Source organism: Solea senegalensis, linkage group LG3 (assembly GCF_019176455.1).
Source record: "Solea senegalensis isolate Sse05_10M linkage group LG3, IFAPA_SoseM_1, whole genome shotgun sequence".
In the NCBI taxonomy this organism is placed as follows: domain Eukaryota; kingdom Metazoa; phylum Chordata; class Actinopteri; order Pleuronectiformes; family Soleidae; genus Solea; species Solea senegalensis.
In genome coordinates, this window is record NC_058023.1 from 28,642,967 (window position 1) to 28,662,957 (window position 19,991).

General features: G+C 39.5%; 1 protein-coding gene across 1 annotated transcript; it reads left to right on the forward strand.

Annotated features, from left to right (window-relative positions):
• Positions 1–66: 66 nt before the first annotated feature.
• nudt4b (nudix (nucleoside diphosphate linked moiety X)-type motif 4b) lies at positions 67–15,458 on the forward strand. Its single transcript, XM_044022243.1, has 5 exons — positions 67–566; positions 10,653–10,763; positions 12,744–12,788; positions 13,484–13,571; positions 15,134–15,458. The coding sequence occupies exons 1-5, from the start codon at positions 471–473 to the stop codon at positions 15,352–15,354; spliced, it is 561 nt and encodes a 186-aa protein (XP_043878178.1). The 5' UTR covers positions 67–470; the 3' UTR covers positions 15,355–15,458.
• Positions 15,459–19,991: the final 4,533 nt, after the last annotated feature.

Below are 19,991 nucleotides of genomic sequence, written 5' to 3' on the forward strand. Positions count from 1 at the left end.
CGGCGCTCCAGCCAATGAGCGGCGCTCTGCCTCGGAGGAGTGATCCGGCTGTCTGACTGAACTCCAGTCATTGTGCTGAATCCGCGGCCATGCGCAGATGTGCGCAGAGGAGGAGGAGGAGGTTCTGTGCGGTGTCGGCTCTAGTCTACATATAGACCTCAGCCTGCGGGATTCCCGCACTCGCCGCCTCCGGACGCGCTGCCGTTTCACGAGGGAAACATAAATCCACGACATTCTGACCCAGGAGACCATCTCTGAAGCAGAGCCGCCATTAACTCCCTCCATTTTCCTCCTCGAATGACTGACCATCCCGGAGATGCAGAGAGCAGCAGCAGTAGCAGCGATGCGGCGGCTCCGCTGTTAACTCCTTGGACTCCCTCCTTCTCCTCCTCCTCCTCCTACTCCTCTTCGTCCTCCTGTCTCGTTTTTGCAGGTTCTACTTGTTGAGGGAGTTTGGGTTGGATTTCAGGATGAAGCTCAAGCCGAACCAAACCAGGACTTATGATGGCGAGGGCTTCAAGAAACGAGCGGCGTGTCTGTGCTTCAAGAACGAACGCGAGGAAGAGGTAAGAGCGGCTCTGGCAAGAGTGTCCAGACTCCGTGGCCTTTAGCCATCCCCTATATCTTCTCCCAGTCATCCAGACAAACACACGGAGCTTTAAGCTATGAATTAAACCGGCCGTATTCTTTAATAATTCATAATTGGTTGAGATTTGTGGCGTCTCATTCTCTCTCTTGTGTAACTACATTTATGTTGTTTATTTCCGTTTGGCTTGAGGCGACTGTTTGGTTTGTGCACAGTGCAGTTGCTGATGCGCCGTGGGCTATCCAGTTTAGGCTAGTTTGAGGAGCACGTAGAGAAAAAAAAGGAGAAAAATTTGACCGTTGTCAAGGCAGCGTCACTTACTAAGGTACGCGTTAGAGTCGCGCTTTTCAAAATAAAATCCCTCTCACTTGCTGTGACCTGACCAGCATGGCCTTGAGTTGAACAGCTGGTCTCGTTTTGTTCCAAATAATCCACACTGTCCCCAAAAGGCCTCTACTTTAGATAATTATGTGTTTTTTATCATGTGGTGATGGGTAAGTTTAAAGTGCTGACTTAAAGATTATTAATATTATTCTTTAGTTAATCAGCTAACTGTGACTTATTTATGTACGATTACATGTTTAAATCAAGTTAAGTTATTCTGTCTTTCTCATTTGACAAAGTTTAGTTTTTTTGATTATATGAATAACATAATATTTGAATAAATTGTATGCGTATACAAATTCAGATTGGAGAGACAGAATACATGAACTCATCAAGAAATATTCATTTTAATTAAGCAATTTTGGGAAACATCGACATTGAAAAGGAAATACTACTCAAAGAATGATTGTGGTCTGTTTGGGAGCCATGCAAACTTCTTATTACTTACTCGCAGTAATTTCTTTAAATGGACATTGGTTATAAAAAGCAATTATTGATTGATGTTTACATTTATTTATAGAGCTAGAGAAACAGCCAAAAATCCATCTCAGGAACTCTTGAGTCATCAAACAGGCAGACAGTTAAAGACCTTTAGTGGTTTTGTTTGGATTTGTTTTGCTCTACTGTACGTTTTAGATTATCTTTCATCTCAAATTTAGTTTTTGTGCTGTATTGTTAGTTATGTTTTGTTGATTTCATAAAGTGCTGTATTACCACATGAGAGAACAACTTGCCATTGCAGTTTTTAGTGCCATTATGTCAACCTGATCAAGTCAGTGATGAGTATATTAAGCTGTTTTTCAAATGATGTCACTGTTGCCTCTTATTTTGAAAACAGCCGCCGTACTTCCGCCCGGTCTGTAGCTAGCTTGCTGTCGCCGATACAGAGAGGGGGCGAGGCGCGCGCTGTTTCACGTTTCCCTAAATAGCGGCTCTCACGTCGTCACATTTTAAATATATCCGTCAAATGTCGACTCGACTCATCATATTCAATAACCTCGACATCGTAAACGTCCATGAAAAGGCGCTGACCATTCATGATAAGGCTGCTGCTGCTGCTGAATCCCGCCGGCCTGTGAGAGCGTGCAGCCGCGAGGAGTTAAAGGGACAGGCACCATGTAAATAATGACGACTTTTATTACTGCTGTGACTTATCACGGTTATATATCCTTCACAATAAGCCCACATCAAACGGGGTTTCCCTAATCTTTGGCCTCATGCACAGTGGTTCTCCCAAGATGTTAATTCACAACATTGAAATAAAAAAAAGGAAAAACTGTAGCTCATAGCTAATACATACTTAAATAACCGCAACTAACCTGAATTAAGCGGGGGAACAATGACAAAATGATGATATTTTTAATTTAAAACGAGACATTTGCAATCAGTCTTTCTTCTGACAAAAGCTGAAAAAGGCCACATCTTATATATTACTTCTAAAAGAGTGCCTGTGATATGTTGAGTGTAATGTTCTAGGTTATTTCTTTAACGTGTCCCATATAGTTTATGTGGCAATAGACATTTATTGCTGTTGTGACTTATCTTGGTGACATACACCACAGTAAACCCAGTTTAAAAGGGATTTCCTTAACCTTCCACCCCACATTTATCTCCCGACATATTAATATACTTCACATCTTCAACTTGTCACCTATTTGACAACTCTTTGCACATGATATTCATTTAAATAATCAACCTACTCTAACAAACAGTCTATAAATAAATCAGTGGCTCTTAACTAAACTAATATTACAAATGTAATCTTGATCTAGTCGGGCAGTTTTAATGAGGTCACAATATCTTTTCCCAGAGAGACTCGAGTGTAAGAAACAATATCATGTCAATAAACTGAGGCGAAGTAGTTTATGGATCATGTGCGTTAGACGCTGGATTTAAGTGAGAGCAGAGTTGTGATTGAGTTTAGGCCAGGGCTGAATTCATTAAAACAAGTTTTCTGATTATTCAGCTTCTTAAATATGAAATTTTTGTTCCATATAACAAAGAAATACTAGAAAAAAACTAATAATTTTCTACAAAAGCTGAAGAAAGCCACACATTCATGATACATTAAATATATTGAGTACTATTTTGGTTACATACAGCTAGCCAGTCACTGCGTATCTTGTAGGACTAATAATAGTCATGCTTCTGCATTACCAGTAGGTAACGTTTATGCTTGAACAATCCAGGGCCATATCTCTTTTATGGCAGCCTCCTCTTTGAGCTTGGTATACAAACTGTCACACAATATACAGCAAAAAGTCCAGTCTGGGTCATTAGACAGACACACAAATCCCTCCCCTGGCCCTCCAGTGTTTTTGTGTACTGTTCAACAGAGCTAGTCACAAAAGTATGTCTGCTCACCCGTGTGTGCAGGTGTTATGTCATCATGTCTGAGTTTTAAATGTACAGCCATGAAAAGAGATCGAAATGACATCTGCAGCACAATTTCTGCGCTTGTTTTTTAAGAGAATGACGTGCAAAAAAAAGTTGTGGGTGAACGTGTACACAAAAGTTGTAATTATAAGAAAGGACAGAATATTGTGACAACAGCAGTGTGTGGGTGTGACCGCCAACGTCAAGGTTTCAGGCTCTGACAAGTCTCGTATAATCACAAGAGGTGCCAATTGTGATGCCCTGATTATGATTTTGTGTGTGTGTGTGGATAATATCAATTTTCTGCATTAAGAAGCATCGGGTATTGTCTTTTTGTGGCATCGGTTGTCACCTTAAACACATGCTTACACATGCACAATCGGTCCCATGACACCGCACACCCAGCTGCGGTGAAATAAGAGCCGAACGTGCCGCTGGAGTGTTTTGTTTTGGAGAGGAAAGGAGAAAGTTGAGCTGTCAGGGCGAGGTACTCTGACAGCAATTAAACTCCTAACAAGGGAAAGTAGGAACCTGACAGTGCAGTGATAACAGAGAAGACCCAGATGGGTTTAACAGCATGTGAGTTGTTCAGGGAGGGAGGGCCTGTGCACGCCACAAGCACGTCTGTAATTATTTTACGCCATAGTAGTGCGGTGATAGGTTGTAGAAACTCTTATTTTGTGAGTGTGAAAGATAAAATCAGGTCATTCCAACGTGAACTTGTGTCTGTAACGATTTTATTTATAATTCTGTGATACTCAATATATTGCAGGACAACCACATAGCGATACATCGCAATATCTGTCTAACTGAAGGAAATGAAACGCCCGTGAAAAGTTAAAAGTGCAGGATTTGAGTGAAACTGCCATGGACTGTTTACCTTAAAGCGCCTTAATACACTGATTTAAAATATAGATTTTTGCCCTGGCTTATCAATTATCGCATGGCATGGGTAAGGATGACGATATGTCACCAAGTCGATATTAGATGGAGCTTCTTGTCATCTGTTAGAAAGAAATGCACTCGATATTTTATCAATTACACATCAACATCATATTGATATGATATTGGTATTGAATCGTACTGCCTTGGTCAGTAAAATACCAGGCCCCGTTCCCTGCAGCTGTGTGGCTCTCTCTTTTATGTCTTATCGCCTCATTGGTTTTGCTTTTACAGCGCCACATTTTCTTTGTTTCATTGATTCTATCCACTTTAATCAGCTTAGTTTCCAGCAGCAGCAGGCATCTTTTAAAACAAACTACATTGAACCCATTGGCAGACAGACAAAGTGAGTAAAGGGCGGCTGAACATTTAATGACTAAAGTCACTAAAGTCACTAAAAAAAAAGTCAAACATTTCTTTCAGGGTCTGGTGTAGAACATAATCTACTCACAGACGAGTGAACAGGCAGCTTACATTTACGGGGCTGGTCGAACCGGATGATAATGTTCCTCTGAATCTGCCGGATGTAAATGGTGTCATTCAATGTCTTTGTGTAAGGGCTGGATTGTGTTTGGCACAGGCTTTTGTCAGAGTACATTTTTATACAATGACTTTGAGCCCCAGTTAGAACGAGTGTGTCTGGTGGAAAAGACAGCAGCAGCAGCAGGTCATATTGGTAACTTTAGAGGCTCCGTTTTGAAGGTCCCTGACTGCAGATTGTAAATATAGTCACTGGAGACGGTCACTGTGAATGAGTCCTTTTGAACATAACATCAGACATGAAAGAAGTCGGGAGCTCTCTTGTTTTGTTTGTCGCTGACTTTCCATCGTCGTGACTCATTTGTTGGTACCTGTTTTAATTACTGTATTACTGTTGGTTCCGCCCCCCTTTGCTCCAGGCAGCCGGCCTGGTCTGGCATTTGGAGCCTTCTTTATTTGACAGCTACAGGCGTTCCTCCTCGGGGAGGAGGAGGTGTTTATGTCCTCCAGAATATTTTTGCCTGCCGTCCCCTGTGTGAGGCCAAGCCAGAGGACTTGCTGTCACAACCACTGGTAGTGAATCACGATCAATGGGCAGGGAGATATCAGACCATGGGCAGGTCTGATATCTCCAACTGAGGCACTGACTTTTCGTTTTCTAATTCAGCTACAAGAAGCCTGACCTTGTTTTGAGATGAACTTTTTGGATGTGTCTGACATTTGTCCATAGTGTTTGTCATTACACAGAGAAGATATACTGTACGTTGCCCCAGAATTCAGAATTTGCCCAACTCCCCTCACAATGGAGGCCCCAAGGAAGGTTGTTTTTTTTAAGGTGCGTTACAGCAAAATGTCACTACAGTTTTTCCCTCTGGACTTCCTTCAAGTCCCTCTTTCCAAACATGGGTTGGGTTTTTTTTACTTGGAGTTCAGCTGTCACCTGACCGTTGACCCATCTGTCACGACGGTGTGAGTTATTTTGTTTTGGATTTTCATCATCAGGCTTTCAAACCAAGTCTGGGGTATATATTATAACACATTAGTGACTAAGAAGCCGGCATACTGCCCCCGTGGTTGTCCTACAGTCATATAGATGAGCAAATTTAACAAAATAAAAGTAATCACTTGTAATTACCTTGAAATAAAACACGGGGGAGCTCAGTGACAGCGTTACTGTTGTTTCGATTTTGTACGTTTTTTCAAACTGAAGAGCGCACAAACAATTTTGAGGTGCTAATCAAATAAAATAAAATAAAGTAAGATGAAATAAAACCTATTGAGTGCTGACGCAAATTGTAAAAAGTCTCAGGACTAAAGCACGGACTAAATGGACTGCGTATAAGATGAACGATGGGACGAGTGCTCAGTTTTTATGAGTCTATACTAATATGAAATAGAAGTTTGTGGTACCGCGTGTGTTTGGTTTTTAATTCTGTAACACAATAAATTGAGTAAATGGAGTAATAATATTAAACCAAGTAAGGTTTGCTGAAAACATTAATGACTAATGCTTGTGCTAACAGCTGAAAGATGAACCACTATAACAAAAAACACACTAAAATCTAAAATCACTGGGACTGAGGTCTTAGTGAATTTCTATCTAATTTCTTCCGACATTTCCTTGCTAAATGTCGGAGATTAACGACATTTTCAGGATTGTTAAGTCTTTTTAACTTATCTGCAGTTCGGCATTGTTCGGTTTGTTTCTGGTGCCTCTTCCTGTGATACCATGTCAAGCATGGTATCAGCTTAGCTCGCTTGGAACCTCGCCTGAGCAGGTACTAAAAAAAAGTACCATGTATTATCGCTAATGAAAACGCAAAGTCAAGCTTGTGGAAACAAGCCATAAGTGACCAAACATCTGCTACTTCTTTTTATACATCTGATGACCGTGTTCATTCACCTGCGAAGCACCGCTTTTTAATTATATCCAGCTTGTAATATGTTGATACGGCGCTCTACATTCCTAAGTCCATTCATACAAAATTAAATCCAGCCTGCGTTTTATTCCGAGGACAGAATCAAAAGATAAAAATAGGACAAGCGGAGCAGAAATCTGCTTTGTCCTGGAAGCTCTGTGGCTTTTGTTTTGTATACAAGCCACATTGTCGGCTCAGGACACGTCGACATCGGTGATCCGCGTTTAAGCCTCGTTGGCTGCGGCTCAGCCAGCAGCACTCAGACACACGCAGTGAGACCGTGGAGGAAGAGCGTGCTAACGCTCTGAAATCCCCTACACACCCAAAACACATGAATGGATTAATCTTTCACAATGTCATACCAACTGAAATAGCCCATCCCGCCACCATAACTCTTATGTAAAATGGCAGGTGAACATAAACGGGGGCTGCTGCTGTTTGATATCTCCATTAATCAGGTAGATTTTTGGTCCAGAAAATGGTAAAAAAAAAAATTAAGTCAATGTTTCCCAAAACTTCAAATCAGGATGGGCTGCAAGTAACGATTAATGGGGTAGTCGTTTAGTCTGAAAAATATTGATCAGTGTTGGATGTGATCTCTCATGTCTTGTTTTTCTGTCACAAACCAAAATGATTCAGTTTGAATGATTTCTTTGTGATGTGGAGCAAAGAAACCAGCATATATTCACATTTAAGAAGCTGCTATAATTATAAATATAAAACACTGAAACTGATAGTTGTATATGGCATAGTAATCGTTTCAGCCCTTGTCTTGTTTAATATTGCATTCAGTGTCCTGTCATAGAGAAGAAGCAGACGCTGTTTTTATAATCAAAGCACTGTCAAAACAGTTAGTTATACAATTTACCAGTCGATGACTGATCATTTAATTGTTGCTGTTCTGAATGAAACCCTTGTTGCATATGACCAAAAAAAAAAATCAAAGTTTTTCATATTTTTCATAGCTTTGTTCTTGGATTGTTCTTGAAGGACTTCTTCTTCTCATAATAAAAATTCCACTAAGGTCGGCTTCAGTTTGTCTTCGCTGCAGCCCGTCCTCTTCCTCACAGTGCTGGCTCACACAGGTTAGAAGGTTCAACTTTGCACATTTCCTAGAGTTTGCACTCTGCCGACAAGACGTCACATTCTGGAACTGCTTGTGCTCTCTCTCTCGCTCCCGCTCCGCAAATGTGCCGTCCTTTATCACACTTCAACTCGCAGTTAACTATAAAGACATACAGCTGTTGTATAGGATTTACACCTTTTATCGTTGTTGTTTCTTTTACTCATGTCAATCGACGTCTTCATACTTGACAGTCGCAATGTCTGGCGAGAGAGGCATGCGACCCGTCTGCCTCCCGTCCTCCTTCCTAACGTATATTGTTTGGGGAATGAACAGGTGGCTGAGTCACCGTCAAGGCTCTCGGGCATGTGCCGTCCAATCGGTTTGGCCCTTGGCCCCCAGAAGTACCCTCTGAAGTCCCCGACTGCTGCAATCTCATTAGGGAACGTAAAGAGAGCCGTAGAAGTTAGGATTAAGTGACAGGCTGGTTCCTCTGGCAGATTACGGGATGCTGTGATGGGATGGGTCGCAGAGGTGTAATGTCACAATCTGTTGCTCTGCTCAGGCTGCTCATCACACATTTCTCTCTTTACTGCTTGTATATGTATATATATATATATATATATATATATATATATATATATATATATACATATACATACACATATATACAGTATAGCTATATATCTATATAGATAGATAGGTATAGATATATATCCAACGCAGACATGTGAGAGGTGTTGATGGGATCATAAGCAAAATATAACACATTCAAGCGTCCCCGACGAAGACTACTGTCACTGCTGAGTTGCTGATAATAACCTTTTATTGTTCCTGTCTGGTGTAACAGATTTGTGACCCCCTGTGTGGTCTCCCCACTGCTGTAGCTCATTGGATTCAAGGTGCAGTGTGTGGTGTTTTTTCAGAGACATCACTTTGGGTTGTAACGAGTGGTTGTTTGAGATACTGTGTGAACCATTCTGATGATTGTCTGGCAACAACAACAACAACAAGGCCATTTTTCACCCACTGGATATGTTTCTCCTCTCCTGACCAGTCACCGTAAACCCCGCAGATGGTTGTGTGTGGAAAAACAAGCGCTTTTAAGTCACTGACATCGCCTTTTACCTCCTTCTGATGCTCAGTTTGAACTTCATCACGTCTAAAAGCACTGAGTTGCTGTCATTAACTGTTGGTTAATCGGGTGATTATGTAATAATATAATGGAACTTTACCGTACAGTTGAAAAAAGGCAGTTAATTGCACAACTGAGAAATTGTTGTCGACTGTAATTGAATCTTATGCCATTGCTTTTGCTCACGTTTGTTGTGTTGATGTTATTATGAGCTGTGCTCTGTCACTGGCTCCTTCTTAATGAAGATTGATGGTGGGGGTGCGTATGTGATAATGTTTACAGCTGGTGTGCTCGTCTCTGTTGTGATTGCCGGCCGTATGGATCCTGCCAGAATCTGCAGACACGGGCACATCTGATCTGTGCGTATCAGTGTCAACCATAGTGTTATTCAAACCACCCTCCACTGCCGCACGCTCAGGGGAGCGCTAGGAGAATTTGAGCAGCTCACGCTCGGCTTTACATGCATTGTTTGCGGGGGATGTTGTTGTATAGGGACTGGTGCTAGATTTGATTGAGCTTCATGAACGGCCAGACTGGAATAAACTGCAGAGAACGTTTCCAAAAAACTCATGTTAGATTTTGTTGAGCATAAAATCCACCCAGAACACAGCTTTCACAGAATAAAGTATCAAGTATTTAGTGTGACCTACACTTATACTTGAACAACAGCACGGCCCTGGCTCGCTCAATACTGGAGTGGGAGGCTCATCAATTTTTGAAACCTGTGTTTGTGCTACTACGTCTCGTTGAAAAAGGTCTATTACACCCAGTTTACTCAGGACAGGCTTGATGTTGTACGAGTTTAACTCAGTCACACCTTGTGAATATGTAAGACCAACTTTCAGTCACATAATTTCAGTCCAAATGCCAATGACGACAGAATTTGGCACACATAAGCTGGTGGTGCACTGAGACTTTAGCACAGTACTTTATTTGTGTAAGAAATTCCATATTTCTATATTCAAGGTTACCGACTCTTTTATTTTGGTAACCCTTTAATGACGTCATCATCTCTACTGTCTCTGCTGGGGGCAAACCTGCCATGAAACACAGAAGAGAAGAATTACTGTTTTTTATTATTGTGTGTATTTGTCAGTAATGGTACACGACAACTCATTGGCAGCAAAAATTATATACTGTGCATTTAAATCAAAACGCATGACGCATATGAAGAAGCAATAAGCATTGATGTCTTGTCTCAGAACTAGTGGGATGATCCGATACCCGGTACTGGTAAAAATCACTGGATTGGATATCGGGACAGATAAAAACATAAAATCACATATAGTCCAAAAACAGCATTTTAGTGAGTAATTTTACTCGTGAGTACTTTTTACTAGTAATTTAACTTAGTAAGTTTATTTCTGCTTAATGGGAGAAGAGTATATGTTACACACTTAGAGAATTATGTCCTTGAAATAGCTTGAAATGGCACAAACGTGTCTTAAATGACTTACATTGACACATACTCGAGTTTGAAATCTTGGTATCGTGCCATCCCCATTATTGACACTAAAGGAAATTAAATTGCACTACATATTGTTATTGAATTATTGCCCCAGCACGACGTGGCGCGCTACTTAGGCAATAACAAAAAAAAAAAGGTGGCACCGTTCATCAAGTCATCTGTCTTTGAGACCTGACTCCAAAAGGTCACGGGGTCATGGCTCATGTTAGATCAGTCAGTGTCAAAGTAATGCTCTGTGTCAAGGTAACTGAGGAGGGATGAAGGTTTTAATGATCTTATTGTTGTGTTTTCTGAAACAGGTTTTGCTGGTGAGCAGCAGTCGGCACCCGGACCAGTGGATTGTCCCCGGTGGAGGGATGGAGCCCGAGGAGGAGCCGTGTGGCGCCGCTGTGAGAGAAGTCTTTGAGGAGGTGAATACATGTGTGGACTTTTGTCTGTCAAACAATTGTCATACTTTCTTTTCCTGGATGTGATTCACTGTAGTTGAACTTAACAACGTCCAAAACAACCCATCTGTTATAGAACAAAGCTCTAAAAAGAGCATGTAAAATTGATGTTTTTAAAGTGCTGTTGCAGCTGCTGCAGATGTTCAAACTGCATGAATGTCCTCATGAATCCTGCCGCAAAGGACTGTCGATATGCAACATCTAAAAAAGCTTTAAAAATCATGGGTTGAGCCAGAGGCAATGGGGTTGCTCCTCTGTCATGTCCGTTGTTACTAAGCAAACCTGCAACCTGGGAGCTGCTGAGATGACTGAAGTTGCTGTGGCGTCACTGATATTAATTAACACAGTAAAAATAGACAAAAACAAAGACGATAAATGAATGGTGTCTGGGTTATCTGCCGATATTGGTCCGATTTTAGGCCGTTTATAACGTATGATGCGAGTCATTTCAAAGACCTCATTCTCCAACTGTGTAACCAATATTGTTCTCCCAAAAAAAGAAGAAATAAACAGCCCAAACATGACTCAGCTAAAATGCTTTTGCTGATTTATTTTTTTTTTTGTTTAATTTTGCATTTTTATCGGTCTGATTTTGACTAATATTGGAGTGATATTGACACTGACCAATATGGATTCACATCCCTAGTTATTTTAATAATCAGTCAATATGTCGGTTATTTTTCGACATTCATCGGATTAAAATGTCAGAAAAAACTGTTATTTTGTCCTTGCAAGTCTTATTAGTTTGTTTTTTGACCAAAAAAAGAATCCGTGTTAATGACTGCTTTGTTATTATGTAGCAAAGAAACTTCAAAAATATTCACATTTAAGAAGCTGGAAAACCAAGGAGCTTGTTTGAATTATAAAAAAAAAATACTTAAGTCATTAAGTAATCAATTAATAATCATTTAATTGTTGCAGCTCTATAAAAATACAGTATATAGAATACACGTTTTTTTTTACTGTGACGTTGCAATTTCTAAATCAGACTCGGATCATGAGTCAACATTGTTTTGGAGTCCTTACTTTTTTTAAAATAGCTCAAATATGTCTCCATGCATCATATGCAGTAAAGGGAACCTGCAGTGCTGACCTGAGCTGGACTAGCGTGGCTGGCAGCAGCCTTTCATGCTAAAGGGCCAGATTTCTGAAGGGCCACGGTGTCAGTAGCTGTGTGAGTGAGGAGGCCGCTGGTATTCCAGAGCTGCGGCCGATGGGGAACCTTGTGTTCTCGGCTACGTCAGCGGTCTAAACTTGGCTCCTCACTGGATTCCTCCGCTCGGCCCGGACTGCCGGACCACTCCGTCAGGACAGAGTGACACTTGTGAACTATGCTGAGAAGGGGAAAGGACAGGTGTCGTGTGTCTCCGACAGCAATTTGAATCGTGTGAATACATACAACAAATGTCGTGTCTCATGAAAGAGAGGCGATTTCATGGCGGGGCTCTCTTCCACTGGCTGCAGTAACAGTGATTGATGGTGATTACTAATGCGATTTAACATGCATAAGCTCCTCTTGAAGACTTTCCATCACAACTTTAAGAATAATGACTGTCACTTGACTGACTCCACCAACTGAAGCGGCTGAGAGGGATAATGCAGGAGAGAAATATTGTCACGGGTTTTTGTTCCACGCTTTTGTTTTGAACCTTTTCTTTGTAACATTTCGATATCAAAACAAAGCCCGGGAGTTTATAGTTGAGGTCAGTGCACAGCCAAACTTCTTCAAAACATTGTAATTTAAGACACAATACCCATTGTTAGAGGACAGAATAAAGTCTGGGATTCAAGCAGTGCTTTTCTATCGTTTTCACCCTCTAATCACGTGTTGTTTTTGTTTTGTTGTTTTTAGAGACAAAGGCGTGTCTTCTACGTTCTGTTTGGTGGAGTGAAACCAGAACAAAAAGTCCCGTTTTTAATGTTTTCTCCTCTCGTCTTCTCCAGGCTGGTGTGAAGGGAAAGCTGGGACGCCTGCTCGGTGTATTTGAGGTAATCTTTCATTTTTTACACACATTCATACAGTTGACTCCAACTGATAATTATTTTCGTTATCAGGTAAATCTGTTGATTATCTTGTTGAAGAATCGATTTGTGGTTTGGTTCATAAAATGCAGTCTTGGGAAATGGTGTTTCCAAATATCAAATTAAAAGTTGTTATTATTTTGCTTTGGTAACTGTTATTTTCTACCTGTCACATGAAATGTTTATATTCTTTTAATATATTAATTCATTCAAATTAGAAAATATGTTATGATATTAATGTATATTTAATAATATTAATAATACTATTATTAATAATAATATTATATTTAGTGTCTGTAATGCTTTTATTTTGGAAAGCACTGGTCAGATGTGGGTTGTTGTAAATAGAAATAAAGTACAGCGCAACAAAACTTTAGACTTTTAAACTTTACAAATAAAACTTAAAAATAACTGGAATATTCACAACAAAAATAATAATAATAAATAAATTGCTGCAAGTTGTCACAAAGTGATCATATTTTTATTTGCAAATAGTTTTTTTTCACTCTTTCATATCCATTCGGTTAGCTTGCACATTAAAGACCCAAAATCAACTCCATAGATACAGTATAGATATAGCTGATAAAATTGACTGTGAATCTAATTTAAAGATGTTATCATCACTCACCTCTTCTCTTCTCTTCTCTCCTCATCTCTTAAAGCAAAACCAAGACCGGAAGCACCGAACATACGTGTATGTGTTGACTGTGACTGAAACGCTGGAGGCCTGGGAAGACTCTGTCAACATAGGTGCAGTTTGCCTCACGTCCACCTGACTTTTTGCATTTGTGGTCACGATTGTGTGTGTTTGTCTGTGTGTGTGTGTGCGTGTGTGCGTGTCACTTGTTTGGGTAAATATCCTAAGTTTCCTTGTCACCGTGCGACGGCCAGTGTTTCCCATGGGTACTAACGTGCAGTGGGGTTGCTGTGAAATCTAAATCTAAATCTAGGCCAAAGATTTTGAGCTGCAGCATATTAAAGCCGTCAGTGGCCTGGTGGGCAGCAGCAGCAGCAGCAGCGGCATTAGCAGCAGCATTAGCAGCAGCAGGATCCGGCCTTTAGTTTGTTATGTGCGACGCAGCCTAAATATGTGAGTGTGAACCAGATCCTGCCACATCTGCTGTTTTCTTGTTTTGAAATTTGAATAGCACACGGTCTATTTTTGCATATGTCTGCACGCTTATGGATATACGTATATACTGTATGTCATATTTTGTAACGTATACCCTTGCATTTATGCGTGCACATGGTCCAAACCTTGCTTAAATGAGTTCTTCAATAAGACAAACCAATTAAAAGAACATGACTTATGAATATATGATGTGTCTTGTGGCAAAGTACAGTAAAATATTTAAGTGCAGCCTCACAGATTTCAGTTTCCCTTTTATAGGTGACAGAGAGCCACATGCCACCAAAATGGCAACACTATACATTACAGTACAGTTTTAACATGGCAATAACATTACTATATATTAAGATTCCCATCTGCTAACAGTAGCTACTCTTCCTAGGCTCTAATATGGCAATAATTTTGTTAGAGGGAGGTAATATTTTGGTCAAACTGTTGTATTTTAGAGCCATTTCCACCGTGTTGACAGTGTTGTCATATGGAGATAATTTCAAGGTAGTACTGATATTTCCAACATAATATCCAGGTAATGGTTTAGTCAGTACAATATTTTATCTCAGATTTAATAGCTACGCATGAAATCAAAGTTGAAATTTGGATTCCCACACACTTAGTATAGCAATAAGACACATTACCATAATATTACTTACTTGATTGTTACTGAACTAGAATATAAAGCAGTGGCTTTCCAAACTTTTTTATATGGGGACCCACTTTTTAAAACTTTCACGACCAAATTCACAGTACAAATTTATTTAAATATAAATATATAAATATTTTTTATTTCTATCTTTACTACTATTCCTGGAACACAATAGTTAAAAGAGACATTTCTAAGAGATAAATGTCACATAAATAAATCACAACTTATTTTTTTACTTACTTACATTAAAACATATGAATCTTAAGTAAAAGACTAGAGAAAGTTTGGGAAATAAATTTTTGTTGACCCAAAAATCCTCCGTCTTCCACCCAGCTTTTAAAATAAGTGCTATAAAACTTAATTTCCTTGTTCCCTGTTGCTTGTTTTTGCTGCACATGTATGAGAGGAAAGAGTCAGGGTTGTAATTCCATTTATTTTGCTGTTGTATGTTAATTTGTACAAATACAAAATGGATAATTTGGTGTTGGACTCTTGATGGTTTACATGCTCTGATACACGGACCTCTGTCTCCCTCTGCAGGCCGTAAGCGGGAGTGGTTCACTGTGGACGAGGCCATCAAAGTGCTCCAGAGCCACAAACCCGTCCACGCCGAGTACCTGCGCAGGCTGCAGCTCAGCTGCTCCCCCACCAACGGAAACTCCATCCTCCCCAGCCCGCAACCAAACGACAACTTCCCCCACTACAGTGCCACGGCAAACACGCCGTCGACGGGGAGCATGCTGGGCTCCTCCTGCAGATAGGGACCGCACCTCCGCCGCTTGTCCTTGTCCTGTCCGGCTCGGCTCGGGACAGTTCACCGAAAGTCTGTACAGTCTTGCATGAATCTAAAGACGTTTTTTTTTTTTGGAGTCACGGCTCTCTTGTAATGTATCGTTTCTAATCAAAAGCTGCAGGACAGACCAAAGCCATTTTTTAGAGCTGTGTTTAAAGACTCATGTGACTGAGCAGCAGACACTCGCAGCTCTGACAGGAAAACACACAAACAGTGGAAATGGCTGAAAATTTGAAGATCTCCTTTATTTTTTTCTTCTTTTTTTTTTTTTTCCTGGCAAACACCAGACTGATGAGCTGAAGTTTGGGACGAGGAAGCTGCAGGTGAAGGAATGCCTTACACAAACCTAGTACGGATGTTTAATTTCACTAACGGTCGTTTTTTTTATTTTATTTTAGCAGAGCGGGTATGCTTTCTAGTCAATAAAATATGACCCCAAAGCATGTCCACGTGGGAGAATACTGTGTCGTCAACTAATGATGATAACAAAAAAAAGTCCTGTGATCACTGGTGTTTTCAAGAATCTCTTTTGCATTTTTCCTTGAAGTGGTGTCTTTCCTTTACACTGTGCTGTAAACTGGACTGTATATAAAAATGGACATAATCCACGTTTGTAAAGATAAACCCAGGGAGTTGGGACAGAATCAGTAGTCGGCCTCCAGGGGGCGACTCCTGGTTGCAAAAAGAACCCAGTTATGTTAAATGTAACTATTTTTCACTTGATTTACAACATTTGGAAACATTTTTGCGAGGATTTAATGGTTTTAATTACTAGTTTCATGTGGCGTAAATTTTGTGGATGACCTTCGAGTTTAGAGAATCGTGTAAATTATGTCCATTTTTATATTATTCAGTCTCTATTTACAAGATAAGTTCACTTACCCAACATTACATTTCAGATCTGGAGGTGGTGCAGTTCAAATAAAAGTAACTAAAGCGTCGGTACTCCCGTGTATTAAGCGCAGCGATCGAAGAGCTCGTCTGTGAGTTTCTACCTCGATAAACTGGAAACTGTAGCGTTTGTCACAGAGCTGTTTGCAGTCCTTGAACACAACACTGCTCTTGTTTGTTGACGCGCTCACGGCTGCCGACTCTGAATTTCACGTCCGCTAACCTTGAGCAATTCACTCAATGGTAAACTCCTTATCAACGCTCTGTGTTTCCCACAACGTCAAAGTATTTAATGATGCAAAGTTCATGTTTGCATCATGTGACCAAATTACATCATGCCGGTACAGTATAATTGTTTTTGTCCACCTTCTACAAGGAAGCGTACTTATGTCCAAGGCTGCAACTTATTAATTTAAAGCTGTAGTGCGGAACTTTTTTCTTTTCGATGTTATTATTCAGCCTCTCTTTAGTTTTCACGATCAGCAATGATTCTGAAAACAGACTCTGTCAAGGTTAATTCTCTTATCACCATAGTTTTGATTTTATGGCTGTAGACTTGTTAAAAAATGTTCAATGAGTGAGTTCTTCTGACCCCTTTTTTTGACAAGGTACCTTTCACTTTCAATATCTGGCAGTTATTCAACCGTTTAACCGGGTTAACTATCAGACCTCTGCTACTAAACACAGAGTCATGTGGATCTGATAGGCTTTTTTTCCAATTTAAATGTTGCGCACTACAGCTTTAAATGAAAGACACTGAAAAAAGTCCAAGTACGTCATTGCTGTAAAGTCCTTTTTTTTAATTACCGCGTAAGCGAAGTCAATTTTGAGCGCATCATGTGATCCTTGACATTGAACACATGACGTCTGTGTAGATTCTCATTTATCCAGGTCATAGTTCTCTACATTATGTCATTGAATCAGTAGCGACTGGATTTGCAGATAAATGAACAGTTTTGAAGTAAATGATCAAGTCCAGTCGCTACAGATTCAATGACATTTAAAGAACCACGTAAACTGCTAGATAAGGCAAATATCTGTGGAGTTAACTTTGTGTCTTTAATGCGCAAACAATGGGTTTGCAAAAAATGCCTTGAATTTGCAAAGAAAACTTTGAATTTGCAAAGAAAACATTTGAATTGACAAAGAAAACACCTTGAATTTGCAAAGGAAACTTTGAATTTGCAAACAAAACATTTGAATTGGCAAAAAATACCTTGAATTTGCAAAAAATACCTTGGTGTTTATATATATATATATATATATATATATATAAAAGAAATGGTTGCAAATGATCAAAAAGTGATCTTAGTTCTGTTTCACTTACGTATATATCTATATATATTGCTTTCAAATCCATCCCATTTGCTTGCACATTAAAGACCCAAAATGAACTCCATAAACATCTTCCTGGAAAAAAGAAAAAAAACATTTAATTTAAAGAACACAACTGAATGAAGACTGGCAACTGGTAACCACACAGAGATTTGTAAATAGCTTTGAGGAGAAATGTTGAAAAATGTGTTTTTAAACCTCAACGAACCTGTAAAAAAAATTCTCTTAACATTTTATATATTTTTAACAATGTACAAAAAAAAATAATATGTGTGGATTATTAAAGACCTGGCTGAGTATGAGCGGCACGGGGACGACTGTCAGTGGTAACGTGCCACAGGTTTATAGAATGTGGAGGTTGGTTGGTTTGTGTTTGTGGATTTCACAACACGACTTGGTGAGTTACGTGTATTTATAATATTTCAGAATGTATTCGGAAACAAAAATTACTCGGTGCTTCCGCAAGCTTTTTGAGTTATCGGATAAGAGAATTTATAATATCTAAAATAAGCATCATGGTTATTAACTTGTGTATTTGTGGCCAAGCTACACAAGTCTGAGCATTGGTTCGTTCATTATATACATATAATTATCTCATGTGTTTTAGTTTAAATTTTAAATTTCACAGACAATTAGATAAATGTTCATTCCCTTTGTTTGGAGTTAGGACATTAACACCACATATAATGCCAATTAATCGATGTTTAACTTTGTTATACAGATAAAATACAGACTCTAACCACCTTTAACCTCTGTGTATGAGTGTGTGTGTGTGTGTGTGTTTGTATGTATGTGTGTGTGTGTGGGCTGATGAACATATGATGTGCCAAATTTAAAAGAAAATAAATAGTTTGTACAGATCTTGAGGTCAAACACGGTTTGATTCAGTTCACTGTTCTCTCCGAATGTAATCATTTATCATGTGAAAAACTGTTGTTTTTTTTTGAAATTATGAATGAGAATTTTACAGTGTTCACTACTTATTAAATATATTAATGGAAAATCACCTAAAATCAAAGTCACACCCTTTAAATCTGGATGTCTAGCAGCTCGGTGCTCCGTCAAACACCCTCTCTTTGGCACTTGAAATGCTGTGAGTTGACCTGTGACCTTTCATGGGTCAAACGTGACCCTAATTAAGGTTAAGAATCCCCCCCCACACACGCACTAAGACGGCCTGGACACAAAGTGTGTCCCCACTAAACGACTGTTGTGATGTCGATTTGGACGCCTTGAATGTTTTGCTGAACACATTTGAATCGAAGCGAACTAAAGACATGTCAAAAAAAAAAAAAGTGTTTATGAATATCAAGTTTAATGTGAACGTGATTTAAAAAGCTGGACTGGAAAGATTGTTTTTTTTTTGGAGAATAAAAATGCATTAAAGGGAAGGAAACTATTGCAAATGTCAAATTTTTCATGAATAATACTGATTTTTTACTGGATCAAATGGCTCCATTGTAGCTCCATCGCTTCCCAGTCACACCCTCCATTCTCTTATTAGCTCACAGTTTGTACTGTGTTACTCAGATCTAGCCAATAATTCAAAAACAACGTGTGAATTCCTCGTAAGTTCATGGAAGTCTTAAAGGAAGGTCACAAGTAAAAAGGAAGAAGCATGAAAAGAGAAGAGCTGAAGAGAGTGGATGTTAAAACCTGCTGCATTTATCACTCTGCATAGTACCACACTATTATTATGGAGTCAGTTTTGTGTCTTTATTGTGCAAGCAGTGTTTTTTTGAATGTGTTTGTCTCCATGTTGCCCTGTGATGGACTGGAGACCAAGTTGTGACCCCGCCTTTAGCCCTACATCTGCTGGGATTGGCACCAGTGACCTTGCGACCCTCATGTGGAGGATAAAACGGTAATAGACAAATGAATGAATGAATGACAAAGTTTTCTTTGCAAATTCAAAGGTTTAATTTGCAAATCAATATTTTCCTTTGCAAAATCAAAAGTTTTGCATCTAAATTCAAAAGGATTTCTTTGTAAATCCAAGTTTTCTTTGCAAATTCAATGGTTTTCTTTGTGAATCCCAAACTTTTGCTTTCAAAACCATAGTTTGCTTGCACATTAAAGACACTTAATACACTATGACTACACCATGTGGTTAAGGTGAACTTTAAACATCTTAAGTTGCTGTGGCGCCCCCTGTTGTCCACTGGTCCATGAGAAATATGACAGCTAGGAACCCATTTAACAGATAATAACCTTTATTATTTGCTTTTCTACATTTCCTCCATCATATTTTTTTGTTCACAATCTTTAACAACATACATAATAGGCAGCGTGTACATGTTTTAGCAGGAAAGGTGTCCTTGTTTACATAAATAATAGCTGTTCATGTCAGTTCATGTGAGCTTTTTGCCTAGCAGACAT